The sequence below is a fragment of the Hippocampus zosterae genome, chromosome 16 (assembly GCF_025434085.1).
Source record: "Hippocampus zosterae strain Florida chromosome 16, ASM2543408v3, whole genome shotgun sequence".
NCBI lineage: Eukaryota > Metazoa > Chordata > Actinopteri > Syngnathiformes > Syngnathidae > Hippocampus > Hippocampus zosterae.
In genome coordinates, this window is record NC_067466.1 from 5,379,288 (window position 1) to 5,406,445 (window position 27,158).

General features: G+C 43.8%; 2 protein-coding genes across 2 annotated transcripts in view; one reads left to right on the plus strand and one right to left on the minus strand.

Annotated features, from left to right (window-relative positions):
- The window catches only part of mark4a (MAP/microtubule affinity-regulating kinase 4a), a 29,492-nt gene extending 22,446 nt beyond the window's left edge, over nucleotides 1–7,046 (plus strand). Inside the window, exons 12-18 of the mRNA XM_052046317.1 lie at nucleotides 586–775; nucleotides 965–1,176; nucleotides 2,483–2,586; nucleotides 2,962–3,243; nucleotides 4,434–4,516; nucleotides 6,704–6,748; nucleotides 6,829–7,046. Of these exons, the coding sequence (XP_051902277.1) occupies nucleotides 586–775; nucleotides 965–1,176; nucleotides 2,483–2,586; nucleotides 2,962–3,243; nucleotides 4,434–4,516; nucleotides 6,704–6,748; nucleotides 6,829–6,893 (981 nt within the window). The 3' untranslated portion in view covers nucleotides 6,894–7,046. The remainder of the gene's footprint in view (nucleotides 1–585; nucleotides 776–964; nucleotides 1,177–2,482; nucleotides 2,587–2,961; nucleotides 3,244–4,433; nucleotides 4,517–6,703; nucleotides 6,749–6,828) is intronic.
- Nucleotides 7,047–19,095: 12,049 nt separating this feature from the next.
- ckma (creatine kinase, muscle a) lies at nucleotides 19,096–22,978 on the minus strand. Its single transcript, XM_052046276.1, has 8 exons — nucleotides 22,846–22,978; nucleotides 21,851–22,059; nucleotides 21,541–21,695; nucleotides 21,313–21,445; nucleotides 21,070–21,241; nucleotides 19,938–20,061; nucleotides 19,661–19,850; nucleotides 19,096–19,565 (listed from the first exon to the last, which is right to left on the minus strand). The coding sequence occupies exons 2-8, from the start codon at nucleotides 22,041–22,043 to the stop codon at nucleotides 19,387–19,389; spliced, it is 1,146 nt and encodes a 381-aa protein (XP_051902236.1). The 5' UTR covers nucleotides 22,044–22,059; nucleotides 22,846–22,978; the 3' UTR covers nucleotides 19,096–19,386.
- Nucleotides 22,979–27,158: the final 4,180 nt, after the last annotated feature.

Here is a 27,158-nt window from a genome sequence, read left to right on the forward strand (position 1 = left end):
TCGGAACCTCCAGGCACAGCTGGTCAACTGAAATTCATATGAAGCACATCAACATAAAACATAACAAACTGTGGAAATTTTACTTGGATTCCTGGACATAAAGTAATATTTTGGTAGTAGTGTTTTCTCTTGTGACTTCTCAGAGAATCAAAGTGGGGCTGCCTCAATTCAGATAAAAAAGGAGAAGTATGAAATTCCTATATTTTTTCCCCAAAATGTTAAAAAAGCAATCGCTCGCTTAAAATGGAAAGATTCCAAAGCACATCTTTCATGTTGCATAGTCTTGTTTTGTTTATATTAATGAAGGTCAAATTTTAGCCATAATCAGGAAAATAATTTAACATAAAAACACTCAATATATTTACTGTGTGAAGCGAATCTTCACTTTGTGAATCGACAAATCCACAACACTCTACCTTATTGGGATGCACCTGATACATACACAACGTCCAAAACATACAGAGCAAGTCCAAACCGCTGCCATTTAGAGAGAAAAGACCTTATATGCATCAAAAGTCCTCGACAGCTTCCTCGACATATTATTCTTTCTAAAGTATCCTTCAAACATTTTGCATCTCATTTTAGGAAGGCAGCGAGGCCCGCACAGCTAGTACCCTGTCCTTGGCGCGGGTGCGACCCAGCCCGATCACCAACGGCACCAACAAACACTCTTCAACAGCTACTGGTTCCTCTTCCTCTTCCACCTCCTCCTCACACAGTAAGACACAGCGCAGTGCCTCCACTTACCACAGGCAGCGACGACACAGCGACTTCTGTGAGTATCTACTCTAACTTGTGACTTCCGAAGGTGTTACTGTTACAGTGGAGTGTGCAATGTAGCTCGTCAGCAAAGCTGGTTCGACTTTCGGTTATCCTTTGATAAGTGCACTGGGGGCTGCTGATGCAGAATACTCCTTATATGAGTCTCTTGTCTGTCTATGCGCTGCTGTCCTCCACAACAAAGGCGGACCGTCCATGCCCGTCATGCACCCCAAAAGAAGCCCAACGAGCACGGGCGAGAGGGAGCTGCGAGAGGGACGAATGCCTTCGCGTAAGGCCAGTTGCAGCGTGATGGGAAGCCACAGCCTCCCCCCTTCTAGTCCAATGGTTAGCAGCGCCAACAACCCCAACAAGTCGGAGATACCAGACCGCCGTAAAGACATGACTGCCACCACAGTGAGTGTTTTCCCACTCAGTGCGTGAGAGTCCACTGGCAAGGACTTTCTCCTAACCTGTATCACAATAATCTTTATTGTGAGTTGGAGGCACTCTTGCAGTACAGCACACAAGCCACCATAACAAAATAGCGTAAATGCAGTCATTAAGCGAAGTAACATATCAGTAGTGCGGGGATACTGATACAATGACAAATGTGCAAATGATGCGGGTATCAAGCATTAAATTCTCATATATGACCCTTTGAGATGATTTTTCCGACAGCTTTATGGTCAACTGGACTTCCAACTCAATGCCCAACCTTCAGTTTGTGACAATGAAACGCTCTACTGGAAGTTTTCAGTTCCTAGTGGTCCTCACATGTATGATTTTGAGGTTAGGAATGGAATGGAATTGAATGAACTACCGTATTTTCGACACTATAAGGCACACCTAAAATCATTACATTTTCTCAAAAGCCAAGCATGAACCTTATAATCTGATGCGCCTTATATGAAGTATCAAGTATCATGTACAACTTAATTGTCAAATGTGCTGTATATACAGCACAGATTAAATTTCATCCCTCTTAAACAGACAACAAGAGGATATGTGTATTACATATTATATTATATTGTATATTATATATATATATATATGTATATGGATCCATAATCAGATTTCTTGAACAAAGCATTTTAAATGTTCTGTAAAGCACTTCGTTTCAACTGCAGTGGTTGTGAAGGCTCGATATAAATAAAGCTGTATTGTATTGTATTACCTTTAATGTAGCTCCATCTAGTGGATGCATAATGTAACCACAGGCACTATTGTAGCTTCTATTCAATGCGCCTTATAATGCGGTGCGCCCTATATATGAAAACAGTTTTAAAATTGGTAATTCATTGAACATGCACATTATACTCCAAAGCGCCTTAAAGTGCTGAAAATTCGGCAGTTTTTACAGCAATAGAAGCAGAATCACAAATTAATATTTGCATGGCAACACATCGAAGCTGAAATATGATTGGACAGAAAAATTAACCCACAAATGACAAGATTTCATTCCGACGTGTGTGGACGTTAACATTTTCATGCAACCTGTAACCTGATAATATGAGAAGATGTCCATTGTATTCACTAACCGCTGCCCCTTAAAAGGTTAATGATAGACTACAGCATGTACTTCATTGACATCATCATGTGGAACGAGAGTTAGATATTGCTTTTTGTCTAAGACCAGTGGAATGAGCGCAACGTACATTTCATTGTCTTCGGTTTCCATGTGACAAATATGGGTTTCTCTCCCTCACTTTTGACCATCAAGAATAACATCCCTGGAAGCGCAATGACACGCCGAAATACATACGTGTGCACGGATCGCTCAGGGGCCGACAGGCACTCTCTCTTGCAGAACGGCAAAGACAACAGGTACTGCTCTGTGTTTTTGTTGCTGTTGGTTGTTTTTTTTTTTTTTCAAAGATACACCAACTCAGGGGGCTCTATTTTCATAGACGGAGAATGCGGAAATGTGATTTTGTCGAATGTGATCGGGGCGCAGGCTTTTTTTCCCAGGTTTTAAGCTCCCCAGAAATATGCGTGGATGTCCTGTTTTGGGCATGGAAACATTTTGGTTTGATAGGACGTAAATAATAGCATATATTGCAAAGTCTCTAAATCAAAGTCAAGGTCAAAATACTTCTCAATTGAACTGTTCAACTCTTCAATGATTCAAATAAACTGATGATCGCACTTGGAAATTAGGCTTTTTTTTTCCAATCTCCTGTTTCTGTTTGTTGAATACAGCTCTTTGGGCCACCGCATGCCTGCGGCTTCTCCCTCCACACTCAGCATTTCCGGGGCTGGAGCGGCATCTTCCTCTTCGTCGGACCGGTGCCGCTTGACCCGAGGATCCACAATCCGCAGCACCTTCCACGGGGGACAGCTGAGGGATCGTGGCCCTCCGATTTATTCGGCCCCGCCCACTTCACCCACGCTGTCCCACCATGATGCCAGCCCTTTGCCCCATGCTCGCACCAGGGCCACCTCCAACCTCTTCACCAAACTGACCTCCAAACTCACTCGCAGGTAACTTTTATGGTTTCCACATCATTCAATTCCCTGTGCTTAGGAATAATCTGCAATTCACGACGTTTTCATCGGTTTTACGCCTGCCACCTAAAACAATATCAAAACACGATAAAATAGTCTAGCTTGGTTTTAAATAACAAATAAGAAAAACGTTCTTCGTCTCACAATGGAGACATTTCCAATTAGTCTCCATAGTGGAAGAACAAAAAGTATAGGAGCTGCTGTCAAGGCACCACTAAATCTATTCCCCGCAATCTGTTTCACAACTTAGTTTAGGTATGACTAAATACATAATTGCTAACTGTTCCTTTTAGTGGCAAATGCTTTTAGCCCACTTTTATTCTTACCAAACAGCTTCGAAAGCAATGCTCTATTATTCTTCATATGCTGTAGGCATGAAGCACCGTCGGCATTTTTATTTGCTACATCTGTCCAATCTGTAGCTAACTTTACCATTCTGACAAATAACTTCAGAAAGTAAAACACAGGCTTTAAGTATCTGTTTACATCCTGTTTTGAAATCTGGAAGTTTGTCCTCAGCTCGTGGGGAGTGAAAGGTGTTCTGAAGATTTTGCGTTTTAAATTTCATCAAATTCAACGTTTTTATTTTTGTCGTTGTGGTCTTAAAGTTTTATGTCTCACTGTGTTATTTTAGAAACCTACTTTGGGACTCTGACTAAAAATTACCATTTATGGCTAAATCCGGCGCATTTAGGCTGTTTATTCTTGTGTTGATTAATGTGCACTGTCCCAGTGAAATAAATAAATAAATAAAAATAAGATTGATATGAGAAGGGGAAAATCCTCAAATACCACCAAAAAGTGAAAAAAGGTTTCTTCCATTCAACTTGAGTTCAACCCTGCTGTGATCCATACGTATTAGACTGTTTACTCATATTAGCATCTTTGCAAATCTGTCTGTGGCCTCGGATTATCCCCCGTTCCCCTCTCTCTCTCTTGTCGTCATAATCACACATGACTAATCTAATCAAACCGCAGCTTTATCCTGACCACTCACTCAATTCCTGTGCCACACTCTCCTCTACCACTTGGTCTCCCGCGATTCAATTATCTCTCTTGTATCTCTTGAAACCCCCCCTACCCACACCCCCTCCTCCCTTCACCGCTCTTGCCCTCTTTTCTCCGCCATTGTTTCTTAATCTGCTTTCCTACCGTCGTTGCATCAGGGTCAACCTTGACCCGTCCAAGCGCCAGGGCTCAAACAAATCAGTGTCGGGTTGCACTCTTCCACAAGGATCAAAAACCGTTAGTAAGTTCCCGTGTGTCTTGCTTCTTCCTTGTGTTGCCTGCACTGCTCCATTGTCTGCCTGGTCAAACGGGAGTTACGTCAGTCCATGAATGCCTTGACTGATTTTTCTGTATGGCTCTATCTGTTCATTGTTGTTACTTTACATGATTTTTTTTTCAACTACGATCTTCAATTTATGCATTTGTCATCCATTAGGTTTGAAGCATGACTTAGCACTTAGCAAGAAAGCCTGATTTACCTTTATTATTTGTTGTTTGCAGGGTCGTTGTAATCCACAACTGAGACAATGTCATTGTGTTGTAACTCTTCATCCCTCCATGTATGCCCATATACTCTGGTTACATTGAACACACTTCAGACATTTTCATAATGTGAAAAACGGGCATTATAGAAAAAAAAAGCTAATCGATACACAGCTAGCCAGTCAACTCCCATTAGTCTGTTGAATGGCAAATTATGGTCTGATGGTGTCGTGCCCTGAGAATTAGATGATGTGACTGTAACAGGAAGTGAGACAGATATTTAAAAAGGCATGTTTGTTTATGCCCATTAATTTAGCAATTAGGCGGCACAGTGGTCGACTGGTTAGCACGCCCACCTCACAGTGCAGAGGTGCAGGGTTTGATTGTCCTTCCTGAGTGGAGTTTGCATGTTCTACCCGTGCCTGTGTGAATTTTGTCCAGGTACCCCGGTTTCCTCCCACATTCCAAAAACACGCATGACAGGTTAATAGAACACTGTAATTTATACCTAGCTGTGATTGTGAGTGTGAATGATTGTTCATCTCCGTGTGCCTTGCAATTGGCTAACAACCAGTTCAGGGTGTACCCCGTCTACTGCCTGAAGACAGCTGGGATAAGCGGATTAGAAAATGGATGGATGGATGGATGAAAAATTGAAACTGTTTGAAAAGTTTTAGTTGATCCAAATATACCTTGTCGGTGGTTTTGGGGGAAGTAATGGGGTGCGTGTCATGGTTCATGAGCCATGATGGTTTTACTTCCTTCTTCCATTCTTCTTCTTCGTATTATTATTAGATGCCGAGATAAGGGTTTACCAAAAAACAACAACTGTGTACTGTACCAAAAATAGCTTGTGCGAGAGGCATGTACACAGCTAACACCTGCGTAAAAAGCATGCGTTGTGATGCGACGTGTAAGCTAATGTCCATGTTTCCATTACCTTTGTCAGCCAGTCAGCACTGCTAATATGGCCACTACATATGTGCATGCATTGCTATCTTATCATCTTTCCTTTACCCGATAATGTAATCCAACCTAAGGAAAAATGGCATCAAGGTTGCAGGTTTGACTTTCCAAAGAGTGCCTTATTCTGTTAGTTCTGTAAGAATAGAGAGCAATGCAAGCCAGAAACATGTTACTAGTCTCTGTCTGCGCCACAGTGCCGTTATGGGCAGTGGACACTCTTTTCTGTCCATTGATTTCGGGGTCCGTTGAATCAAGGTTCCATGTGTGTACACGGGGGGCACCATGACATGACTTTGCTTTTTGTGTCCAAGTTAAGGTACACCAGAGCCCCTATTCAGCCTGTTTTAGCCCGTCTCCCTACTCCAATACACCTGATTTAAAGGATCAGGATTGTTAGCAGGCTTCTGCAAAGCTCGCTGATGATCTCATCATCTGCTATGTTGGAGGAAGGAAACATGTAAAGCAGTCTGGAACGGGGCTCTCCAGGACCGGAAAACTGTCCACTAACGACGACACAAAAAGGAAAGAAGTCTGTAGTCATGTCACATCCTCAAATAGAGTGAAAGTTCATTCACAGTGAAGCTCCACAACACGTATGTCTCTTCCGCGCACTTCTCATGCCTTATTAAGTCAGTTCATTGATCGCGATGGCAGTATTGCTTACCAGCAGCTGCACTGTGAACGGCCTCTGCATACGTTATGTGCTCAATGTTGCCAGAGAGTTTTCATTATCAATTTGTGGTTAATGGGTTGAAACTCATTAAATGTTTATTTCATGTGTTCCAGTAATGTGCTCTGTTGTATTTTAAAGAGGCATCAATGCATGCTTTAAATTGAAGTGAGCTAGCTGGTATGGTTACATATGGCCTGCTTGTTGTTGATGCTTGCTTGTTCTGAACCTCATCTCATCTCACTGGCCAGTTTTCGGTGGCTGACGACCGCTCCGGATTACCTCTTACATAGCATCTCTGTCTTCCAGGGTCACAAATGAATCTGAGGGAATCAGGAGATTTGCGGTCACAAGGTCAGTGCGCTTGTCACATCTCAAAGTCTTATTTCCTGTTTTGAGTACAATCGGAGCAGTCACTGTGTCTACCTTTCCAGTTGCCATCTACCTGGGTATCAAAAAGCGTCCGAGCCCAGGGCCGTCGGACGTGGCTGGAATCTAAGAAGCAGTGGCCGGCGGGACCCTGCGGAGGTTGTACTGGCTCTGCGGGAGGCAGCACTCGGATGTGGCTGCCAGGTGCACCATGCCGGCCCCTTTCTGCTCTCCTGCACCCATGGCGTGGCAGGGGGCCGTGTGGCTTTTGAGGCCGAGGTGTGCCATCTTTCCACGGGCGCCTCCGGGACTTCAAACGGGGTGCGCTACACACGACTCTGGGGGGCACCACTAGCTTTTCGGGACATTGCCACCCAAATATCCAAGGATCTTGAACTCTGAATGGAGGGTGGGCTTTGACTAAGGGTGTGGGGATGTGGCAGTGTGTGTGCGAGTGGTCGAAAGGGTGTTTAAGTGTGAAAAGGGAAGAGAGTTTGGACGATTTCAAAATAATGGAGCGGAGAAGCGGCAAGGGGCTGGATTCAAGAGAAATAACTTCTCTCCCCTGCTTGTTCGCAACTTCCCAACACGTAGACACGCACACATGCACACACACTTGCCCCTTACAAAGATACACGCGTACTGAGGCAAGAACTCCAAGCCACCTCCCCACACCCTCCTTCCGTCCAGTCACCCCACGAAAGATCAACTCTCCTCGCTGACAAACTTCACCCACTGGACCTGGATCTGACTGAATCTAGTTCAATATTTTTTACTACTACTCTAGCCATAATTCTAATATTATTTTTTAATTTATTGCTCGGATGGTTGTTTTGAATTCACGATTATTTTTACTAGTGCAGAAAAAAACATTATGGTTAATTGTGTTTCACTGACAAAGCTCATCCTCTTTTGAAATATTCAATCTGTTCATCTTGACGTACGCTATTCAATTTTTCATACGCTTTCCGGACATAACATAAGGAGATGGGTTGGATCTGTGCCAGACAAGCAGTGGAGTGGCGTTACTTTGATTAGTCCACAACGCTCGTGTACAAACGACAGTGACGACTGCACCGGATTAAGGTCAATGGGCGCAGGGTTGGCCAGTCGGAAACTGACTAACAATAATGAGTCTGTGACATCTTCAGCTTAACGAGGCTGTGGGTTTTGCGGGTGCCACATGAGCAGAAAAATACTTTTGAGTGTCAGCAGAGAGGACACAGATGAGCTCATTCAAAGAATGGATTTTTTTGTTTTTTGTTTTTGTTTTCAATGCTCAACCTCCAAGTGAAATGTACGGAAATGATTTTCACATACGGTAGTTTTGCCTAAATATATTAATGCCCTGGCCAAATTTGGACCTAAAGTTATTTTTTTTAATCTTTTGGTGAATAGATCTGTTGATGGAAATGTTTCTCTACGACTTGTCCTCATCAGGATATGAGCTGAAGCCGATTGTAGATGAATTTAGGCATGCAGGGTTACCCTGGACTGGTCGCAAGTTAATCACAGAGCAAATACAGACAGATCATTAGGCCCGATAGTCAGATCTAACGGCTCCGTGGACTCTACGGAGCACCAAATAATGACTATACACTGAAAAAAATGGTGGGTTGAAGTTACTGTAATTTATTTTGTCAAGTGGTTGTACTAAGTGGGTGGCCTGGTGGTCGACCGTTTAGTGTGTTGGCCTCACAGAGCATAGGTGCAAGGGTTTGATTCCGGCTCCGGTGTTCCTGTGCGGAGTTTGCATGTTCTGCCTGCGTGGGTTTTCTCTCGGTACTCCGGTTTCCTCCCACATTCCAAAAACATGCATGGCTGGCTGATTGAACACTCCAAACCCCTAGGGTGTGAGTGTGAGCGCGGATGGTTCGTTTGTGTGTGCCCTGCGATTGGCTCGGAACCGGTTCAGGGTGTCCCCGCCTACTACCTGACGAGAGCTGGGATAGGCTCCAGCACCCCCTATGACACTGATGGATGGATGGATGGAATTTATTTGAATTTATTTAGTGTTTGTGCGAAGTAAAAATCATCTGCCGACAGATACAATTTTTAAGTAAATGATACATCTGCTTAAAAATACGTAACTGGATCCACATGATCGTATAGCGTGCAGCCACTTGACAAAATAAAACTGAATACCGGTAAATTCACTATCCCATTTTTTTTCAGTGTATAAAATTAAAAGAAACGATTCAACGAAGAGGACCCAGGTGAATGTATTTCGAACCAGCATCCCTGCCGAGGATGAACGACGGCTTTTGCCCTGTGTGTCACCTGTGTTGGTTTAACTGTCAAATGGCCAAGTTGATTGCTGTATATTTCTAAATTTATGACAACGGTAGTTGCACTTTAAATGGTATTTGAAAATAAAAGGACTCATATGATTGAGTAATAAAACTTGAAATAAATAAAAATGTTTCATATTAAAGGCAATAAAATCCGTCACGGATTCAATAAGAACAAGTAAATCCATGATTTAATTTTTAACTAATTTACAGTGACAGCCTTTGGCTGTTATAGAAATTAAAAAATGTGGAATGATGTAAATTATTCCACAGGGATGTCAATACATTTCGAAATGTTAAAGCAAGCAAATATTTTGCTACTTTGTCCTTTCCGACCTTTTCAATAAACCCATTATCACTTTAATGCATCTAAAATTTGGACAGGGTATAAATAATATATGGCTTAACTGTATGTGAAACAGATAAAAGAAACTTGCAAATTGCCGGATTTGTCGTTCACGTGCTCGTTTTTTTGTCGTTTGAAGCATCATAATTATTCGACCTGTCCTGGTGTGTCAGACTCAACCCTTTTTTCGTCAAACGCGTAGCAGCACCGAAAGAGCAATTTCGACAGCTACTTGAGAGAATCTGCCCAAACCCGTAGCCCTCATTCACTTCAACGTTTACGAAGTACGGTTTCACAACGCCGTGGGCAGCTGAAGATGTGGCAAGTATTGTTTCATACCAAATCAGCAACCATGAAAGTAGAACTGTTGTGCCATCGCAACTGGTTTACTTTCAGTGCGAGGCAGCGCACTATCACTACCTAAAAAAAAAATTAATAAAAAAGTGGATGAGCCAAGTAGCAAAACCCATCGGAGTATACGGAAACAAACACTCCACCCTCTTCTTCTTGTTGTGGCACAGTATATAAACCTGTCTCTCCATTTTTGATGACTGTGGGCTGTTGCGTATAACGGGGGGGGGGGGGGGGGGGGGGGGTTACTTCCCGGAAAGGCATGATGAAGGCATTATGGGCGTTTTTTTTTTTCTTCTTGTTAGTCCAGTTGCCTTTAAAGTGAACTACCCCAGCGCCTTCACACAGTATATTTAAATGTACAAAAAGGAAGAGACAGAACCAGTCGCGACTGCTTTCTGTTCTTCCACCCTGTTTTTAGTGAATACCTTACTGTGATATTTACGTAGGCTGCAGAGATCATTTTTGGCTGCTGATTTACTGTTAATACTCTTTCTCAATTGTGGCTTTTCTCATGATGACACCCCCAAACTAACACCCATCATCATCCCTCATGTCCATTTTTCCTTTTCATACCAAATCAGCAACTCGATGAAACAGGGATGCCAACTTCAACCGTCTACCACCTTCAAGTTCAATCATTCCAAGAAACATCTGTTTTTGTTTTTGTTTTTCTCAACCTCGAGACCCTGTGTTTCTCAATTGTACTGGGAGCCATTGTACAATCATGTTATAGACCAATGTATTCATTGCTGATTGGTGTGTGCGCTTTTTCGGCCGGGGAGGAGGAGGAGGAGGAGGAAGAAGACTGGGTTTGACCTGGCCTCCTCTTTAGGGTGAAAAGCAATGTGGACACCGGGGGTCTGTCCCTGTCCTCTGCCTGGACGTTAACTCGTTGTGGTATATATTTGCATGAGGTCATATCGACCTCAGTGCACTTTGCTTTGACTTGAATCAGCTCCTTCCAGTGGACCTTTCTGGGATAACCAACCAACTCACCACTGGAAGGCGCCAATGTCTTAAATGTGAAACAACTTCAATTTGTGGATATTTGCACAGGTACTTAATTTATTTTTTAGAATAACATCATGAAAACAGGATTTATATCAGTCAGTTGTTGACTGTATATACAATTTATGAAAAATACTATATATCTTAGAGCTCAAGGTTTATTTATAGCTAGAGCAAGAGATCGTCAATCTAATTTACAAAAAGCTGTTTCTGTCAGTGACAATGGGGAAGAAAAAAAATTCAACCAACTTGCAATGCCGCATGACTTCAGTGTTTGGATTCAAAGGGAGAAATGAAATATGACGCACAGCTAGGATCGGTATGGCTGCAAGCTTTTCCCCTCTCACACATCGCAGTGACTTCGCATTGTTCACTACATTCAGGGCAGGGCTCATGAGAAAGTACGCCTGTTTTTCGAAATGTACCCACATAACCTACTAAAAGAGAAAACATCAAATGTGAAATCCCTTTTTCAATTGGGAATCGCGAAGCATTTATCTAAAACTGACGCTAATCCTTGAAAAAAAAAGCCCTGTGTTGCATTCAAGCCATAGAAAGCTACGCCACTGACTGGGTTGTGTATCAGGTGAAGCATCACAGTGAAACCAACTCAAGAGAGAGAAAGAAAAAAGTCTCAAACAAACAACTTAGTGGAGGATGAATAAACATTCATTTAAAGGTGCAATCTATTCAATTTATTTTTTAATACCTTGGTGGTAAAGGTAGTTTTGACAGCTGGTACAGTATTTTTGAACCCAGAGTGCACAGTATTAAACATGCGCTGTTGTTCTTGGAAAGAAAAGAAGTTGATGTATGCAAAAGAGCCTCGCTGAGACCAATGAAAGTTTGGTAGCCTTTTCACTGCTTTGCTCTTTTAATTCCTCCCCAACTACAAGAACAACAAAAAAAAAGAAAACAACTGTAAACTGAGCTTCAATGGTTGTGATATCTACAGGAGAACATCGAGCTGAAGGTTAATAAAATTCACTGATGTTGGCATTCTTGCTTTGTCTTTGTCATTGGATGTGCAAACTGTCACAATCAATCGCAATAGTTTGTTGCAGTAGAACTTTTTCCCCATTTTTTTTCTCCTTCATACACTGAATAGATTTGAAATAACAGAGGATGTTATTGTGCACTTCAATGTTTAATTTTAAGGTTTGCGAATAAACTATTTACCATTTATAGTTTTAATGCAAAGTATGTGCAGTACGTACTGAAGTGTGTGAGCAGACCAAGAAAACAAGTATTGCCAGCTCGAGGGCACTTTGAAATCAATTTCGGTCAACACCAGAGGGCGGTATAATGTCACAATAGAATATCCTCAAGTGGATGAAAACTGTTGAAATATTCATTCATTCATTCATTCATCTTCCAAGCCGCTTGATCCTCACTCGGGTCGCGGGGGGTGCAGGAGCCTATCCCAGCTGTCTTTGGGCAGGAGGCGGGGGACACCCTGAATCGGTTGCCAGCCAATCGCAGGGCACACAGAAACGAACAACCATTCACACTCGCACTCACAACTAGGGACAATTTAGAGTGTTCAATCAGCCTGCCACGCATGTTTTTGGAATGTGGGAGGAAACCGGAGCACCCGGAGAAAATGCAGGCCCGGGGAGAACATGCAAACTCCACACAGGGAGGCCAGAGGTGGAATCGAACCCGGTACCTCTGCACTGTTGAAATAATCTAATTCTTATTACACCAACAGAAAGGAGTTCCCCTATAACAGGGGTGGCCAACCAGTCAGAGACTAAGAGCCATTTTTTTTACAGTGTTACTGCAAAGAGCCACACACACACACGACCATGCACTCGCGCACATATGCATGTACGCCACGACGAGCAACAGCCGGAGTGCCCCAACATAAATAAAACCTTAAGACACAAACACACAAATCATTTTTTCCCCTCCATCTCCTCCTCCCACCGTTCGCGGTCAACTTGGGGCCAGTCTGCTGGCTCTTGGTTGATTGCGATCGACGTATTGGGCACCCTTGCCCTAAAAACAGAGGTAATTCACTGACGAGCTTAGCACTTAGCGCCGTTGTCTGCGCAGGAGCGGTGATTCAGTCATCTGATTTGTTGCCCTCTATGTCAATCAAGTAACGGGATTGATGATAGGCTGACGTAGTACATTCTGTGTACTAAGCACCGTTGTTTGAATGGCCGAGGCGTTTTCGACAATTGTGTGAAAGCCCGGGAGCCGCATGGAACCGGCCGAAGAGCCGCATGCAGCTCGCGAGCCGCGGGTTGGCCACCCCTGCCCGATAACTATAATTTTGTTTGATCAGGGTTTGAAGACGATCAGCAAGTGCCCACTTTGCAGCGGCCAACTGTACATCACCCGCAAGTGGAGATCTTCTTGGAGTTCCTCAAAAAATGGGCTTTGCATGCGACGATCTCCTGCACCTAATCCAGCGAGTCAGTTATGCTTCCGCAGTCTAGACCGCGCTGAATTAAAAGGGGAACGAGGGAAGCTGCTTTGTTTGACCGGGAATCAAGTTGGCTGTGTTCGCTCCCACAATGGCGCAAACGCCTATTTGTAACTACCTGTATACCCGTCTACGAAAATATCAAAAGAAAGAAAACTCCGCCCATGCACATAATTTGACTGCACTTTATGCTAGACTTGAGCTGGGCAGAAAAATATGGCCCTTAATGGCGTAGTTATTCAGCTCCAGTAACGTACTGAGATGCAAACCTTGAAGTAAATTTTCTGCTTGGCTCTCGACGAAGGCGGACGCTTTTTGCACAGCTCCCCTGCCCTCCCACTTTTTTTTCCCTGCTCGCCACTTAGTCTTTTGTGCTGTCTTTGTCTAACCTTTTTTTTCCTAGCCTCCTACCGTGTTTTTCATCCGAAGAACTAACCATGGAATTAGTTGGCTGGTCTCTCGATGTAATCGACAAAATTTTTTCGACGTAAAGAGTGGGCAGTGGGGAGCCTGCTTGCCCTCCGGGGACACTTGCTGCCGGATACGCCTTGGACCCATGGAGAAAGTGGAGACCGGTGTGCCTGACAGTACTATCCGTGGAGGATGTGGAAGACATCTACATCATTGGCCTTTTGATAACAGGTATGCTGCTGTTTGGTGTTGGCAGCTTACTGTTCTATTGCAAAATTCAACCGACGGGAGCAGCTCTATTGGAAGTGAAGAAGCTGCCTGTCACTCTGGATGGCTTGGCGCGAATGTCCAACACTCAGACTCAAGCGGTGACTGATCTCAACCGCAATATTGTTGCGGTTTTGGAGCGACTCCGCGTGATTGAAAATACCATGGAGACGTTGGGATCCACGCTGCGGAAAGAAATTTCGGATCTGAATGATCGGCGCCAGTGAGAGATACAGACCAAGGACTCAAGGCTGTCTGGAATTGTTGGCGGCCGTCTCTCCAAAACAAACAACGCTATTTGGCCTTTCCCCTGGATGGAAATACGCTTGGAGTCTAGGGCCCCCACCACCACCCCCCTCCTTCTCGGCCTTGGACTGATAAGCCGGGACTGTCTTCATGATGAGCAGACCTCGACGAAGCAGCTATGACCTGTACACGCATACACGTACACGACTGGACAAGCACACGCGCATACATATCCTTGTTATCACCGTCTTCATCGCTCCGACTCTTTTCCCCCCGTGACGTGGTTCGATAATGCGAAGCGCAACGGGGACCATGCAGCTGGTCATTTTCGGCCACGTCGCGGTTACCCCCCCCCCCCCCCTTCCCATTCATCCTCACCCTTATACATGTTATGTCTTGTGACTCGTTGTAACTGTCATATGCTTATTCATGTGCTAGGGTCTTTTTTTATCCTGGACTTAAATTATCCTCAGAAGAGGATAGTTCGAGCGTGTGTTTTTTTTCCCTCTCCCTACCCAGCGTTTTTCCTTTCTGAATTCTGATTGTAATTTCCCCATTGCGGGGCAAATAAAGGATATCTTCATCTTAATCTTAAATAAATAGTGATCCCACCAGACAGAGAAATTAATATCTGATTCCACTGGGAAGTATATATCTAAATACAGAAGCTGAAAGTCCGACACATACAGTGAGTATGTGGACATCCACAAACAGATGTTTATGCGTACACATCTATGGAGACCCAAGTGACAGTAAATTACCGGGTATGATATGGAAACTAAGGCCGCACCTTGGTCCTATCCCTTGCATTGCAGGGGAAAAATAACAGAACCCCACCCCAAAAAATAAATAAACTGATCAAAATAGTCACCAACATTGTCATCAAATAGACATGTAGTTAGGGTCCTCTACCAGAGGCCAGGAAGCTTGAGGGTTTTGCGCAGTATCCTTGTTGTTCCCAGCACTGTGATTTTCTGGACTGAGATGTCCGATGTTGCAACCACTCATCCAGTTTGGGGGTCACTGCCCCGGGTGCTCCGACCACCACAGGCACTACTGTCACCTTTACCTTCCATGCTCTCTCTCTGAGCCTTTGGTATTTCTCCAGTGATGAACTACTCAAGAGTCAAAGTTGACATCTACAGGTCACTGTCACCTATCCCTTGACCTCGGTTGTGGTCGTTGGGGCGCCTGTGAAGACCCTTTCACCGTTTCTTTCCAACCGTCTCTGTTTTCTGCCTCTCTCTGGGACTTTGCGAAATCCAGGTTGGTCCACTCTCTGATGTTGTCCTCCCACCTCTTTTTCTGCCTTCCTCGTTTGCGAGATCCTTGTACAGTTCCTTGTAGCACCGTCTTTGCAAGGCCTGATGATCTCGTAACATGGCCGTACCACCGTAACTTCTGTCTTATTACGATGGTGTGTAGGTTGTCATGGTGCCCGATAGCTTGTTGTATCCTCTTTTGAACTTCCTCGTTTGTTACATGATCGGTGTAAGGGATGTTTAATATCTTCCTGTCGCATCTCATCTCCATTGCAAGGATCTTTCTTTGGAGATCTGCTGTTAGTGTCCAGGTTTCACATGCATATAGGAAGATTGACATGACAAGGGAGCGTAGAAGGTGGATCTTTGAGCGCAGAGCTATGTTCTTATCTTTCCAGATGGTTTGGAGTTTTGCTATTGCTGTTGATGTTTGAGCAATTCTTGCCAACATTTCTGGCCTCGAGCCCTCGTCTGAGATAATAGAGCCTAAGTATTTGAATGACTGCACAGTTTCTAGTTTTTTCCCACTGACTTGGATATCAAGATTGATGCCTTCATTGTTGTTGGTCATCAGCTTTGTTTTTTCGGCAGATATTTCCATGCCATATGAGGCAGCTGCTTCGTCCAGGTGTTCTACTAGTCGCTGTAACTCATCTTCTGTTCCTGCCAGTCCATCTATGTCATCAGCAAATCTGAGGTTGGTGATATTTCTCCCTCCGATGGAGATTGTGCCTTCATGATGTTCAAGGGCATCTTCCATGATCCTCTCTAGATACAAATTGAAGAGGGTGGGTGAGAGTAGGCAACCCTGACGCACACCGACTGTAGTTTTAAACCAATTGCCGATACTTCCATTCAGGAGGACAGCACTTAAGGCCTTTCCATAAAGGTTTTCGATGATTCGGACGAGGTTGGCATCGATGTTATACTTGCGCATGGTGGTCCATAGGGCTGCGTGCCATACCCTGTCAAAGGCCTTCTTGAAATCTATAAATACGTGGTATAGGTCTTTTTGGTGCTGTAGGTGTTTTTCGCAGATTATTCTTAAGTTAAAAATCTGTTCTGTGGTGCTGCGTCCTGCTCTGAATCCAGCCTGTTCCTCAGCTATGATGTTCTCAGCTATGGGCTTCAGTCTGTGCAGAATGATCTTCAGCAGGACTTTGCTTGGGTGACTGATCAAGCTGATAGTGCGATAATTTTCACACTGCTGTAGATTTCCTTTTTTCGGCAAGGTGATTATTAATGATTGAGTCCAGGGTGTTGGCCAGACTCCGGTACTCCATATATGGTTGCAAATTTTTGTGAGGGCTGTTATCATTGCCTCTCCTCCTGCTTGGACTAGTTCCGCAGGGATATTGTCTGCTCCGGCAGACTTTCCTTTTTTAAGTTCCTTGACGGCTAGTTCCACTTCTTCGCGCAGTATGGGGCTTGAGTCTTCTTCTGGTGGTGTTAGTGGACATTTGAGTACTGATGGGTCCCCATTTAGTTTGTAATTGTACAGGTCTTTGCAGTATTCTGTCCATCTGTCCAGGACATCCTTTTCTTCTGTGAGGCATATTCCGGTCTTGCTTTGTATGCTGCTAGGTCTTCCTTTTTTCTCGGTGGTCAAGTCTTTCACCACTTGGAATGCTTTCCTTGTGTTGTTCTTATCTAGGCTTTCCTGTATCTCGCTGCACTGTTGTTCTATCCAGGCTTCTTTTGCTTTCTTCATTTCCTTCCGGACTCTGTTGTTGGCCTCCCGATACTTCTTTGCTCCCTCTAAATCCCTTTTTTCTTTCTTTAGGTCGCGTCGTTTATCACACAACTGTAAAATTTCGTTGGTGACCCATGGTTTTTTAGGATGTTGGTGTTTGCCCAATATCTTGTCAGCCGTCCCTGCAATTGCAGAGTTAAAGGTGTTGATGGCTTCTTCAATGTCCGTGTTCTCATCCAGGACTGTCAGGGCTGCAAAACTCCCTCCAATCATTGCTTGGAACTCTTCCCTGACTTTGGGGTCTTTTAGTTTGTCGAGGTTGAATCTCAGTCTTGTGAATCTGGGCTTGTTGATTCTTTTCAGTCTTGTTTTGAATGTCATCATTACTAGATCGTGGTCACTTCCTATGTCTGCCCCGGGGAAACTGCTGGTGCGGGCGATGTTTATTCCTGAGCGGAAGCGCTTAGGAACCATGATGTAATCAATCTGGTTATGAGTGTGACCATCAGGGCTGTGCCAGGTTTCTCTCCTAGAGGCTTTATGAGCACCGAAGGTGTTGGCCAGTGCTAAACTGTTGGTAGCAGCAAATTCCAGAAGCCGCAGTCCTCTCTCATTTGTTACAAGGTTGCAAGATGGTCCATATGTTCCCCTCCAATTTTTATAAGCATCTCTACCAACTTTGGCATTCCAATCGCCCTGTATTATTATTATGTCTTTCTTGTGCACTTCGTCTATAATTCCCTGGAGTTGGATGTAGAATTCTTCTACGTCCTCCTCACTATATGTTGATGTTGGAGCGTAGGCTTGTACCACAGTGATGTTGAAGGGTGCTGCCTTTAGGCGGATTGTAATTAGCCTGCTGGAGATTGGGCGACAGCCTAAGACTGTGCCCACAATGTTTTTGTGTACCAAGAAGCCGACTCCTTCTTCATGAGTGTCTTGTCTTCCGATATAATACAGCTTGTGTCCTTCCTGTGTTGACATTTCCCCGATGTTTTTCCATCTCACTTCGCACAGGCCTAGAAGGTTCCAGTGATACCTGTCCATCTCATGGACTAGTTCTTCCAGTTTCCCGTCTTGGTGTAATGTTCTTACATTCCATGTGCCAATTGTTATGTTTTCTCTGGATCGTAGCTTGCTTCTGTTGTTGTCATTACCAGTCGCATACTTATCGTCTCCGCCCCGATATGTAACGGTAGACGCGGTCCTTGTTAACCCGGGCGTCGACCGAGCCGGTATGGAATCTTTGGTTGTAGTCTTCATCATGGCGATTCTTGGGCAGTTAGACCTGGCGGTGCCCATCTCCTCTCCAAGCCGTTGGCCACAGCCGATATCCCCCGGTACTTGGTGGCTCGCCTTGACCCAGGACACATGACCGTTGGGTTCTACATGGAGCCCTTCCGCTCTGGCCGTTGACTTCCAAAAAAGTTCCTCCGCCCAGTGATGCAGTGTCAACATCACTCCCCTCACATGGTTCAGCCGGCCTGTTGAAGCCGTTGCCCGGGATATGGCGCTTGGAGCCACATGTGAGAGATTTAGGAGATAGGTGAGGCCCAGTGATGCCTGTCCACCTTTCCGGGTGCAACAGCCAGACATCAAAGGTACTACCTCTACCCAGACCCCCCTATACCCCCCATCTACAGGTATAAACTGTAAAATAGTCAACATAAATGCTAGATTTGCAATGTGAAAAGTTGAGAACAATGGTTTCAAATGTATTCGGTGTGTCGCTGACGGTGTAGTGGTATGCTCGCCCGACTTGTGTGCAGGCGGTGTGGGGTCATTTCCCACTCAGTGACGGTGCGAATGTGGGTGTCTATAGTTTTTTTCATTTCTATATGTGCCCTGTGACTGACTCGCGACCAATTCAGATTGTTCCGCCTTTTGCCCGATGTCAGTTGGGATATGCTACGGCATTTCCTGCGACCCTCTTCAGGATCAGCAGTGTTTAAAAAATGGATGGATGGATGTCTTCGGTTCAGTAGTATGTTAAAGAATTTGTGACACGAGGAACACACCGTTTCAGGTATTTGTTAATGGGGCATTTTTTATTGAGCAGTGAACAGTTTAAATAATTCTTACTTTTTACACAAAAAGTAGGTATTGACACATTTGCCAGGAAAGCCTAACTCAGGATTGATCCTAGGATGTTACCAACCCACACAAGAGAACGTGAAAAAAGATTGTAGGAGGAAAAGCTGCGCAGAGTCAAGAGTCTCTCAATGAGCTGCTGTGTCCTCTGCACGCACACCCAGTTGGCTCGATTGCACATGAAATGGTCATGAGAAAAACCAAGCAGGATTGTTCCTCTTTACTTCTGGGCAGGGATCATGCTGTCAATGGCCTCTCCCTTCTCCAGCTTTTTCTCCATCTCCACCATCAACTTGACACCATCAACCACCATCTGGACCTGCTCGACCTCAGAGGAACCCAGACGATCGGCGTTGGAGATGTCGAACACACCACCCACGGACGCGGTGTCTACGCCGCCTTTAGAGAATCACGGTAGAAGTTTCTTTAAGAGCCTATTGGAAACTCCGCTGCTCCGCAGAGATTTTTTGTGGAATGTAAATCCGCATTCATACCTGTGCCACGCTTCTGCAGACGCAGCCTGGTGAGGATTTCCTCAAACTTGGGGTGTGTGCTCAGCTTAGGCAATTTGACATGGACACCGCCGCGCAGACCGGTACCCAGGTTGGAGGGGCAGGTCAGGATGTAGCCCAGATGTTTGTTCCACATGAAGCCATGGTTGTGCTTCTTGAAGATCTCCTCAATCTGGTGACCAAAAAAGAAGGAACGTCAAAGAGGCCCCTCCCACTTGATCACTTCTTCAAAACCGGATTAGAATTTTTGTCATTTTACCTTCTGAAGGCCAACACAGAAACGCTTGAAGACCTCCCTCATGTTGCCGCCCTTCTGCATAGAGATGACGCGCAGGTGATCCTCCTCATTAACCCAGACCAAGAAAGTCTTGTTGTCATTGTGCCTTGAGATGGAGGCAAAGTGAAAATTGTAAAAAGAATCATCAAGTGACATTGGATATACTGTAGTTGTAAGTTTCAGACAGAGTACAGTCATTTCTGACCACATTTACTTGGGGACTAGAACCACAGTTGTTCATTATTATATGATCAAATATTCACTTTTGTCATCACAGTTTCCCTCAGATTTATTTCATTTGACATTAGAAATTTTGGGACAGATTATCGCATCACGGAAGTTGACATATTTGCTTTGCTTATTACGCCCATATAAAATGATGTGGTTGACCGTGTGACGCTTGTGTTCTAATGCAGACTTCCCCAACATTTCTTGCCCCACGGACCGGTTTCATGTCAGACAATATTTTCAGGGACCGGCCTTTAAGGTCGGATAGATACAATAATATAATATGATATGACCTGCATGAAAAGTGTGGTATTTTCAAAACATCATAATAAACACGAATCATGACACGAGGAACGCCCTATCTGGCCGCAACATTCTCTGGTCGCTATGGTAAAACGTGCCTTAAATAAGATACGCCGAAAATACATTTTGAAATAGCACTCCTGATACTGTCTATTACATGTTGCCTTCTCTCTCTTGGAAGTCATAGTCTCCTCTTCTGTCTCCAGGCTGGGCCTTTTCCCCTTCCCGAAAAAAACTTTTCAAAGACGTTTGTTTTTATGAGGTAACCTATCACGTGACCGAGAAGCGCGCAGTCACCAGGATCAAGAGTGACATACTGCAAACTGACATAACAGAGAATTCAGTAATTTTTCAAAATAAAACATATTTCAGATTCCGAAACAAATAAAACGGAAAGGATGTAAGTTATTTATTCTTTCTGTGTGGCCCGGCACCTAATGGCCCGCAGACTGGTACTGGTCCGCGGCCCGGTGGTTGGACACCACTGTTCTAATGTGGTCTAAATCAAATGTGTTGCGGGCTTGGTCTATAAAGTGATTCCCTTGTCTACTGGTGATTGAAAATGGCAACGGTTCAGACTCACCAGATGCCTCTGGCGTCGGGCCAGTCACGGGCCATACCGGCACAAGTGAGGAGGGGGGAGACGGGCTTGTCAAACAGGAAGTGGTCAGCAATGAGCTGCTCCTGTTCGGCATCAGTCATGGACTTCAGGGGGTAGTATTTTCCCTTGAACTCACCATCCAGGCTGGTCAGAGCTGGCGAGGTGTGTATTGTTAGGAAACAACAGGTTTTGAGTTTATATGTGTTTTGATGCACTCAATCGTACCCTCAACGGACAGCTTCTCAATGATTCTGCGCTCGCCACGGCTATTGTGGGGTGGCAGGGTGAATCCCTTGATGCTGCGGCCAGTACGGACACGGCTGGACAGAACATAGTTGGGGTCCAAGTCATCACCACCCTATTAAAAAAAAAAAGTCATGTTGGGGGAAAATTCTGCACACGTGTTATTAATACCCCTGCCAAGTTGTATTTTTGGTTATCTTCAATAAATACCTTTAGGTTCTCGAAGTTCAAGTCAGTCTTGTGGACGTCATTGGGGCCGTATCCACTATGGCGGTCGGAGATGATGGGGTCCAGCAGATCTTTGAAAACCTCATAGGACTCCTCATCACCAGCAACACAGCCAACAGTCATGATGAAGGGGTGACCTAAAGAGTGAATTGGCTTATTTTAACCCTTTCATGCACCCTGAAAGGCTGATAACATGATAAGATGTCCACTTTAGTAACCGCTGTCCCCAAAAGGGTTCAAATAAAATCTTACTGATTGACTGATGCATTTGATTAGCAAATAATTGTCATACCGGGGTTGTCAACACCAGTCTGAATGACATCATCCAAGGTGAAGCCACTGGGTGTCTGCTTGTCCCTCAGCTTGCCATACAGTTCCTTGGTCAGAACCTTGGCCATGTGGTTGTTGTGCTTGGACAAGTCAGGATACTCCTCCTCAACTTTATAGTTGAGTTTGAAGTTGTTGTGGGTGTTCCCGAAAGGCATGGTTGCTTTTCTAACACTGCGGAGAGAAGCAAACACAAGATGGCTATACGTCTTGGAAAACACAAGTAAGCTGATATGATTAGGAACTGAAAAATATCATGATATGGAATAGCTCAAAAGAGACAGGTGCAGTTGTTTTATGTGGCTCTGAGGAATCCTGTCTCACACCATTTCCAATGTATCATATGTCCAGTTAAAATAGAGTTGGCTGGGAGTGATGCGGGGGTATTTTTAACGTCACCGTGTCTGCCCGCAAACCATGTCTCCAAATTATCCTCAAGATATACTCCAAATTCACAATCCTGTTGTCATTATGTCGGTTAACATGTTTGGCGAGTATGCTTTTTCACACATAAAAACAGCTTCAACATTTGTATCATGCACACACTGTTCACCCTGTTGGGATCAAAGTAAATCAACGCTAAACTGCTGACAAGTGGCTTCAGTGCTTTTCTCTAGTCGACTACAGAGGTAACACGTTATTGTTGAGAGAACAACAAATTACACATAATTTTTGTTGAACAGCAAGACTTTTTTAGATGTATCGAGAAGGTCACGTTGTAAGTCAAATGGTCTTGATCACCCTAAAAACAATACAGCATACAGTACGTTGTGGCACCCTTAAACCATTGCATATGGCGTCTTTCAGTCAAAAATCACCCTATAGCGTCATCGCAAAAAACCTTGTTAAAAGAGTATTATTGCTATCTGACATTCTCATGTTTTGTAGACTTCTCAGAATCCTCAAATATTGTATCTTCATCCTCCTTCCTGAATCGAACTAATAAAATGCCATATTTACCTGCACACTAGACAAGATTAGAGGTAACAGTCCTTGGGATCAGATCCTGTTCACTGCGGCCAAATTAGGGGTCACCCAGTTTTGAAGGTCTTTGCTCCCTGTTTATATACTGGGCAGACGCTCAACCATTGGTCTTGCCATTTTAGTACCTGCTCCAATCTGATTGGCCAAAGCCTATGCACGAATACTCTGATTGATACACACTTTATGACAGGGGCACACTGCGGTCAGCTGAGAAGGGCGCCCACAGCTGTAGCGTCAAACCCCCCCACACACACACATGCACCCACCCATACACAGCACCAATAAATGGTGAGAGTATCTGAGCAATGAGGAGGGTCAGAAGGGTAGACGTGTCACCAGGGTAGGGGAGGTGAAACACACTGAAAAAAGACGAGTTGGTTTTTTTTCAAAGCACGTCACACCAGGGGCTTGGTGTCAGGTGTAAAAGTTGGAAGGGATTGATGGACTTGAATCCATGATGCCTTATGTAAATACTGCTCAAGGAAATATTTAGCCCTCAGATCACTGTGGTTTTCGTCTGCAGCAGCAATGCTCGCTATGTGAGCTCATGTTGCCACTTAATACCTGCTTGGTGGCACTCCCTCAGGATTTTGTGGTAAAAAAGCAGAATTCATTCCATCAATCACAGCAAGTCATCTACCAGTATGTCCTGAAGAAGCAAAGCAGCCCCAGACCATCACAATAGAACACTCCAGTATGTTTGACTTTTGGTATGATCTGCAATTCTGAAAGGCTGTGTCACATGTACGGTATTCAGATGTTATGAGACACATATTTTCCATTAAATTCAACTTTGGTCTCATCAGGCCATAGAATGCCCTCCATACAGTTTTGGGAATCATTCAGATGTGTTTTACAAAAGTAAGACAAGTCTTCATGTTAATTTTGGTCAGCAGTGGTTTTGGAACTCTGATATTTGGAACTTCCACATTGTTGAGACAAACACTGACCTTATCTGAAGCGAGAGAGTCCAACAATTCTTTGGACATAGTCCTTTGTAACCTTCTGGATAAAATATCGGGGTAATTTCCGTAGGCTGGCCACTCCTGCGACGGTTCACCACCAGTTCCATGCTTTCTCAATTTCTGGGTAATGATTCGCTAGATTCCTTAAGCTTTACGAATGACTTTGTATCTCTTTCCAGACTAATGGATGTGAATTAACTTATTTCTTATATGCTCTTGAATTTCTTTGGATCATGGCATGTGGTTGCAGCTTTATGAGATCTTTTGGACAACTTTATTTTGTTAGAAAGGCCCCATTTAGTGGATTTCTCAATTGAACTGGTCTGGAGATAATCAGGCGTAGGTGTGACCAGGGAAAATAAACAGTAAATTCGTGATTTAACAAGAAGGCACTTTTTCCACATAGTATTGAGTAGGTTTGAGTTGTGCATTTTAATGTTTATCTTTTTCGATTATCTTTGTCCGATCTTTACATTTGTTTAATATCTTAGACATGCAAGAAAAGAGCATTTTCAGAAGGGATAATACTTTTTCCTGTTTGAGGTTGGTGATTATTAAGGTGCCAAATCCAAATAAGACATTTTCAGCCTTGCCATTGCCATTAGAACAAATCTGGCCTTCCCTTCAAATGAATGCAACCCTTTAAAATTTTAACACGTAGGCGTGTAACAATGAGACAAGACAGATTTGTGAATCTCAATTCCAGTCGATTCGTACTACTCCAAATGGGTAAAGAGTGGTCAAGAGGGTATCCGAGCATGACTTTAACTAGCAGCTGACTGGCACCTGTTTGACGCCAGTCCCTGTTACTGCTTTACAAACAACCGCCGCTATCTCCCTCCCAAATAATAACCCTGTTCCCACATTTCACCTTGAACTTCAACCTTTACTCACCTAGCTTTTTGATATGTAACTGTTCACCAGTCTTACTGCCATGCATTTTTTTTTCATATTGGCCTCCTAAGTTTTAACCTCTTGCGCACAGTATGCCATTACCTTGCGTTGAAACCATGTCTCCTGTTACACAGCTGTCTGTAGCCTCTCTTCTAAAAAGTGAATCACACCACATTATGTTTGCGTCATTTTTATTCCATTTACTGGTCTTTCTCTTTTTTGTGTGTGCTGCATAAATCTTATGCAGTATGTTTCTAAAATGGCTTTCAGCCCGCCTTAATTGCTTCTTATGATTGCTTTGGTGCTTTGGTTGTGTCCCTACGAGTAGTGGGTGTGCATGTTTTTGGGTTGCTTTATGATTGCATGTAAAAGCGCTTCAGAGACATGAGTTCTCTTTTTATAAAATAGCAACATTACTGTATATCAGATGTGGGTTTTTTTTCTTCAGTTACAGGCTGAAATTAATCGTGTAGTGTCATCCGCCAGTGTTTTACCAGTGGCTGACTGCTGACATTTGACTAGTAAGACAGTAAGAGAGCAGTGCTGTAATGTATGTACATTCTGCAAATACCACCGACAGGGTTCCTGACACGATGCACCGTCGTTTGAATCTCATCAAGCCACAGAAATACTGCCTCCTATTACAGTATTTCTATGGATTAGGTTTAAATGTATATTGTGAAGACAGGTTTGTATCGTAAATTGTGTTGAGTATAAATTATTGTGATTCTTATACTCCATATTTTTTATTGAACATACTCATCTAGCTAAATGCTTCCCAGGAAGCAATCTTTAGTTGGTTGTATAAAAGTTAGGACTTTTTAAAATGCATACAGCGTCTCCGCTGGAAAGGAATGCATGCCAACTGCTCCGACACAGGTCAGAATAGGTCACGGTCAAGCTGCAGCTGTGGCCATTGCATGCTGAGTATTGGGTGAGAGCAAGTTGTATTATATGGTTCAATAGAAAGATCTTTCAAAAATTGGAATAGTTGCTTCGTTTTGGAACCCATTTCAATAAGAGTAACGTGTGCAGCCACCTCACACAATGATGTCGTAAGCCTCTATAAATAATAGCTTAAATAGAACATCAGAACACTTCATTTGTTTGTACCACTGACAGAAAACTAAATATGTGTTCGTTGGCATTAACTGTGAGAGAGCAGAAATGTAAAATACATCTAAATGGAATTAATGATCTATGTGATGAATTACGGATCAAATGATACTAAACTTACACAACAAAATTAAGCAGATTTTGTAATGTGGTGCAGTTTAAACCGATATGTGTACAAAGTGTGAATTTTCTTTTTTGCTGACCTAGCATGGTGGTACATTGGTGGCAAAATCTGTCTAAAAATTTGTGATTAGTATTTTGCGTTTGAAACGAAAGTCAGCAGGAGTCGCACGGCCATCTTATGGACGAGGAATGCTATAATTATAGCAGGCTAGCTTGGTTGGCTAGGTTCATCTACACCCTGACACACATGAACCACTACTCATCCTGGACCCTGATTTAGTTTCATCCCGTCAGTCCACTATCCATCTCAACCTTCTCTTGACCTGACATAAATTGATTACCGTACTTAATTTACAGGTCAGCTGCACATTGTCTTTAACTAGGTGAATCTGTGACTAGCATGCAATAAAACACAAAATTCCCAAATTTTAAAAAATCAAGGTACTATGAGAAGTAATAATTTATTTTAAGAAGATATTTTAATGGATTTTATGAAGGGCAGCCCAGTGGTCGACTCGTAAGCACGTCGGCCTCACAGTGCAGAGTTGCAGGGTTCAATTCCAGGGCCGCAGCCTTCCTGTGTGGAGTTTGCATGTGTCCCCATGCCTTTGTGGTTTTTCTCCCGGTACTCCGATTCTCTCTCACATTTTAAAAACAGACGTGGCAGGTTAATGGAACACTCTAAATTGTCCCAAGGTGTGAGTGTGAACGCGGATGATTATTTGTCTATGTGTGCCCTCGGATTGGCTGGTAATTTCTTCTTTTAAAATTTTTTTTATCGTGACTGAGGTAAAACGTCCAGAAGACAGGTTTTCTAGTTCATGGTTGCATACACTATATTCTTCCTGGCGATGACACATTAACACATACCGTCAATGTATATTCAAACAACCATAATCCTTTTTCATGTGCATGTATTATGTTTTGAAATGATTTTCCATCTTCGCATATGGATGTTGAGAAACTAAATGTTGACCCTTCAGCTGGCAATTGCTTGCACCTATGGAAGCTGTGTCAACTGGTCAATGTGGACGACAGTAACTCGAGAGAGGCGCGATGGAAAATGGCGTGAAGAAATTGGATACTTGAGCAATGATACGGAGGCCTCACAGTCAAATGTGTTCGGGAAAGTAGAAGACGCGGCCCGACACGCAGCCTGGCGGAACTGTGAAATGAAGACTGGAGGTAGAG